General features: G+C 39.1%; 1 protein-coding gene across 1 annotated transcript in view; it reads right to left on the bottom strand.

The window, feature by feature from the left end:
* Positions 1 to 246: 246 nt before the first annotated feature.
* Positions 247 to 5,991, bottom strand: part of lnpep (leucyl/cystinyl aminopeptidase) — a gene marked incomplete at its 5' end in the record, with an annotated part of 15,499 nt that continues 9,754 nt past the window's right edge. Inside the window, 10 exon segments of the mRNA XM_014014450.1 lie at positions 247 to 723; positions 817 to 898; positions 1,017 to 1,157; positions 1,305 to 1,466; positions 1,602 to 1,786; positions 3,264 to 3,420; positions 3,550 to 3,733; positions 3,813 to 3,901; positions 3,970 to 4,124; positions 4,545 to 4,679. Coding sequence (XP_013869904.1) covers positions 592 to 723; positions 817 to 898; positions 1,017 to 1,157; positions 1,305 to 1,466; positions 1,602 to 1,786; positions 3,264 to 3,420; positions 3,550 to 3,733; positions 3,813 to 3,901; positions 3,970 to 4,124; positions 4,545 to 4,679 — 1,422 coding nt within the window.

The raw sequence follows: 5,991 nt of genomic DNA, 5'->3' as shown, positions 1-5,991 counted from the left end.
CCTGCATGAATAGTTTAGAGTGACTCGACTCAATGTTAATTTAACACTAAGGATTTTTCAAGCAGCAATAATTTCTGTTAAGTTTTGCTAAAAAAATGCTAAAAAGCTGCACCGTTTGGCAGACAGTAACAATAACATTCATCATACTTTTGATTTGTAAAGAAGCCATGTGACATCTCTCRTGGTCTGGTGCCTGAGATCTGAGGACTAAAGGAGTTCGTCTGAAGTATGATTGTCGGCTCAGGCGTGAGGCTTAAATGAAAACTGCAGAGGAGGTTTGGTCGACAGCATAAAATACATGAGGAGTGTGTGTGTGTGTGTGTGTGTGTGTGTGTGTGTTGGGTCTGACAGTACCACGTCAGACACACAATCAGAGCCACCCTGAGCTATCAAGTACAACTCATAGGACTCAAAAACTCCCAACACTCCTTCATGCCCAGCTAGAGCACAACCGTCACTGACGATTACTGCTCCAGTCTGGATGTGGGGAGTTCAGGGATCGAGTCCAACAATAGTGCAAACACTGCTCCTGTCCTGAAAACACACCCAGTTTGATTGTTATTGGGGTGGAGACGGCTGGAGGWGCCTTAACTAGAGAATGGTTTTCAGTGTAGACAAGTTCTCATCCATCCAGCGCTGGTTCAGCCTGATGGTTTCCAGAGCTTCTTGAACGCTCCTCATCTGAGAGCCGCGCTCCTTCAGACTAGAGAAGAAGGTCTGGACCTGCGCGACACACAYAAAAAATAAAATAAAAATTTTAATTGTGTACACCTCYCTCATGAATGTGACAAACAGCAAAAAGACTTTAAAACGTACCTGATCAAGGTGTGCCTGAGTGGAGAACTGCGAGGTAGCAGATTTGACGATGGTCTGGATGGCGTAAGAGCCGAGAGGAAACCTACAACCAGACGTGTAAAAACTCTAATGACACGCTTATCTTTTCATTTTCAGCTCATTTATTATTGAAGAAATAAAAAAAAGTCTTCAGGGATAGAAGTGATGAGGCTATTACTTACTTCTCTATGAGGCGGTCCCAGTTCACTTGRATAAAATCCCAGACAATCAAATAGCCAGCAAAGTTCTGACACATCGTTCTGATGATCAGATGCATCTCTTGGGTCTGAATTTGTTCCCCTTTAAGACTTTCCTTGAGAATCCTGGACAGATCGTAATAAAACGTTAAACGCTGCTCACTCAAYGTGGGTTGTTTCACACTTGAGAGTAAATAAGCTGCCTGCTACACCCTRGGCCGCTGTGGATTTAAAGTTGTAAATTAATCAACAGGGACACATGTAAACACTTACCACGCAATACTGTGTGCGTCCMGAGTAGATGCGAGGCCTTGAAGCATCTTTCGCTTTTCTGCATCGTAGATGGCATGTGAGTACAAGCCGAACAAAGTCGACCAGCCTTCCTCTGACTGAGCAGCCACTGTGAAGACGACTTTCTGCAGATCGCCTGGAATCCTGCAAATATAGATGTTTTGGTCACAACTGCTCAAGGTTTCCTGCTGCAGCTCATTCACCTAATTCTCATCAAGCTTTGACCTAATTATYGTGTCTGTTCGTACAGTAGATCATCTAGCTGCCATCACCTCTCACCTGTACGTGCCGTTGGAGTTGATATATTGTGTGAATATGTCTTTGGCTTGTTGAGTACAATTATCATGCTTCAGATTACAGGCTGTCATGAGAAGTGCTGCACGTAGCTCCTGTTCGGACACACTCTGCTTCTCCTCCCACGTTTGTGAGCTCATCAGAGGGCCGAAATGGCTCTTAATGAAAGCCTGTTACATTTAAGAGAAATAAGGTACATAAATAATAGTCAAACTGTTGTATAAAGTACCTGAAAGTGATACTTGAGTAAAAGTACAAGTATCTTATCATAAAACTACTTTGGTAAAAGTTAAAGTCTCCTTTAAGAATATTACTTTAGTAAAAGTTTTAAAGCATCTGATTTATTTTGTACTTAAGTATCAAAAGTAAATTTCTGACATAAAATATACTTAAGTAATAAAAGTAAAAGTACTGAGTAAAAATGAACGGTTAGATTTTCCAAAATACATTTATTGGGAGGTGGCCTCTTCAAAAAATATTTTTTCTAAAGGTGTGCAGCTTTGATGGATTATGTACAAACTAAATACAGTATCAGAATGGTATATATTTATACTTCTCATCCAACCACGATTACATTCACTATCTAGGAGCCACAATTTTTCAGGATAGTATTTTTTAAACAATAACAAGCAGAAATGAAATAGGAGAAATGACTTTCTACTTCTTACCTTTTTAAAAAATGTAAGGAGTAGAAAGTACAGATAACTGTGTAAAAATGTAAGGAGTAGAAAGTACAGATAACTGTGTAAAAATGTAAGGAGTAGAAGTAAAAAGTATGCTGAAAATACTCAAGTGCAGATAACCAAATTTTCTACTTAAGTACAGTAACAAAGTATTTGTACTTAGTTACTTTACAGCTCTGGTCTTAAATACATTAGCCCACATAAAAACCTGTCTATGACTTAACCTCACCGTATCTTACACTACTGAATATTAAAGGCACAGTGTGTAGGATTTTGTCAAGTCTTTTAGCCGAAATTGAGATAATCACTAATGACAATAAAAAAACATGTCTAATCATTGCAGACAAAGACCTTGTTTTATTATTTTCACCTTATAAAAAGCTGTTTATATCTCCATGGTCGCGGGTCGCCACTACAGGCAGCCGCCATCTTGCACCGCAATCTTATCTACGAAGGCTCATGAAGGACAAACTGCGGTGGCGGTGTCAAAAATGGTTTTAGTTGTAATACTATAAATGTAATATTTGTTGTCTGTCATTGTAGCTGGGATAATTTTACTTATTAAAGCTCATAATCTTACCACTTGAAACATCACTAGCCCTGAAGCTGCTGGTAGACATCGTAGTTGGAATTATCAAAGGTTTTTGACACCTGAGAGACACCGTAGCAACTCCTTTGCGTTTGGAAGTGGAGGGTGGGGGGGAACCAGGGAGGATGATTCAACCACTCAACCACTAGATGTCACTGAAAACAACAAATCCTACACACTGTGCCTTTAAATGAAGTAATGTAGAATTAAAACTTTGAATTTGTACATCCTAATGAATAAACTTTAGGACTTACAGATAAAAACAATCTTATATAGCCCAAGTTTATTGTCAAAAACACATTTAGCTTAGGTTAATGGGAACGTGGCAATCGTGACTTTGACCACAGGTGCATAAACGTTTACACTGAAGCATACCTTCATACGAGCTACGAGTTCAAACTCTTGTCTTTTATCAAGCAGCCTGTAGATGTTGTTGAGCTGCAGCAGAGCTTCTACCACAGGAGAAGTCTCCGTTTCTTTAGATATGTAGCTCAACAGGCTGATGACTTTACTGAAAGAAACACGTCCCAGTCTGTTGGCAAAACATAGCGGTGAGGAAAAACGAAAAAATATAAGTCAGTACTGGGTAAGGTTCCCCTTGTTTTAAATCACCAAACTGTAAGAAAAAAAAAAAAAAAAAACTGTTCAGTTTTATTTATACCTGGAGAGGGCAAAGATGTTGTGTATGAGTGAGGCTCGATCTTCAGGTGTCAGAACATTGAAATCTGTGAGCAAAGCATCAATAAGAGCATTCCAGCCTTCTTCATCATAGTCGACAATGTAGAAACCTGTGTTCTTGTAGTTTAACTTCAGCCACTTCACACTTTTTAACACGTTCAGAGTTCCTAAAACACAAACATGCAGTTTCACATGGCAACTTTAACACCGACATTTCACGTGGAAGGTTGGCGTTTCGTATTTTACCCGTCTTGGACTCCAGCGTGAACACCTGCCTGCAGTCAGAGGCCAAACTACAGCTGTCGTTTACATACGTGACCGGTATGTTCCACAAGCTAAACAAAGACAGCACCGTTAGGATTATGTTGTGTTTCTCACGTCTGTGTGCAGGATTGAAACCCACCTGGAACTGTGCACCGTGTTGTCAGAGGTGAGCATGAAGGGCTCCTGTGTGAGGATCACCTGATCCCCCTTACGGCTTACAGTGACCAGTGGGAAGCCTTTCTGTGACGTCCATGAGGTCATCATCTTTGATATATTCTGGTGCTGCGTGGACACCTTAATGTGCAGATAAAAGAAAACATTTAGTCTCTCTCTACAAACTGATGCCACTTTTATTGTATCGAAATTGTGAAAAAAATTGATTTAATCTATTCAACATCCTTCAAATCCATATAAATGGCTAAAAGTGAAACATTCTTGTTTACAGATTTTTAGGAAGTGACTGACACATAAATGTAAGACTAGAGTAAAGTTAAACATCATTGGGCAGCATGGGAAACAGGATTAAACTTCAGCTGAGGCCAACGAGCTTAAAACGTTTTTGTTTTTAATATTTATGCTGCAGTATTTCTGTGCTAAGCCCTGAAGATTACAAGATGATTAACGCAAGACAACAATAAAACAGGGACATCATAAATTACGTAACACAGTAATGCACAAAAATTGCTTGATGAATATTGATAATTATACAAAAACCTGCGCGAGGCTGTTCCAGAGGTCAGCAGTTTCTGTATTTGATCCACTAAACTGCTTTAGGTATTGAATGATRCCCTTTCGGAACTGCTGATTTCCTGGCAAGAAAGCATTGAGCATCAGGAGAATAGAAGCACCCTGGAAGACAAAAACACAAAACATCCATGCCTTTTATCTGAATGTGACGTCCAGTRCAGATACATTTTATTGACAATACATTTAGATGTTGACGTTTAGTGTRCTGTATGTTAGGCCTGGGTGATAAACCGACATTTATGACAATAACAGACGACATTTTGCCCATGTCGGTATTTTCGTTTTTTTAAAAAAATGAGGAAAAGAGAAACGTGCTTGTTTCCTGTTGCGGTCTTGTTAAAGCTGCCCAGTCTGATACAGGTTTAAACAGACGTTGCTTTCAACAAATCAAACGAACCCCACAGCTTTATCCAATCAGAGCAGAGCAGGGCAGGTCTTTCTGATGTCGGTGCAGCAGTCTGCAGGATAAACACCRGTCAGCCTGCAGCTTGGCTCCTGAGCGAGCAAACCCCGTCCTTCACACTTCGCCCCCGAGCTACCTGAGACGTTGGTATCTAAAATCTAACAGACTATAAGTTTATGTGTTCAGAGCTTCGTTRTCAAACAGATTATGTCCAACTTTGCTCGCGTGACCAAACTCTCCTCGTCGACAGCGCTGTTATGGGAGCGAGGTGTACACAGGCTGAGCCACTGTTTCAGTTCTCCCAATGAAACAACATTAACTCTAAAAGATGAACATTTGTTTGCCCTATATTATAGAAAAGACTAGTSTCCGCTTAGTGTACCCACCACCACGCCAAAAACCCGCTGTGTTCTTATTGTAGTTTATCATAAATATCTACAAATTTATTTCTTCACAATAATATAGTGTGCTTATRTTTAGAGCCATACTGTGACTGAACTGCTCTGTGATTCAATAAATGGTCAAATATGAAGAATAAATAGTATAAATGATTACATGAGCTGTCTAAATAATATAATGTTTTTGAAAGAAATAACTATTTTAATAGAGAATAGTTAAGTTATTTAGTGCAGTACAAAAGACATATTTGGTATATTTAGTACATACATACATATTGTGTTTGCACTGAAAAGTTATGGAGATTGTTAAATATTTTTATGACTATATCTGACTCGAGACTTGCCAAAAACTTTATTTCTAATAAATGTATTAAAAACACTAAAATGACAAATATAAACTACAGAAAAGCTGTTCAAAAATCTAACTCTTCCTTACAAATCCTTTTGGTCCAAATGGTTGAAGTTAAAATTTTTGTATAATGCTTCATTAGAGAATACTAACCTGTGTACTTTGACTAAGAGCATGGACACAGTGTATAGTGTTATGACTATACTACACCGTGTACTTGTGTGTGTGTGTGTGTGGTGACGGTAAGAGTAGGCCTGTCGCGAT

This window comes from Austrofundulus limnaeus, unplaced genomic scaffold (assembly GCF_001266775.1).
Source record: "Austrofundulus limnaeus strain Quisiro unplaced genomic scaffold, Austrofundulus_limnaeus-1.0 Scaffold114, whole genome shotgun sequence".
Taxonomy (NCBI): domain Eukaryota; kingdom Metazoa; phylum Chordata; class Actinopteri; order Cyprinodontiformes; family Rivulidae; genus Austrofundulus; species Austrofundulus limnaeus.
This window is presented reverse-complemented; position numbering and strand designations above follow the sequence as displayed.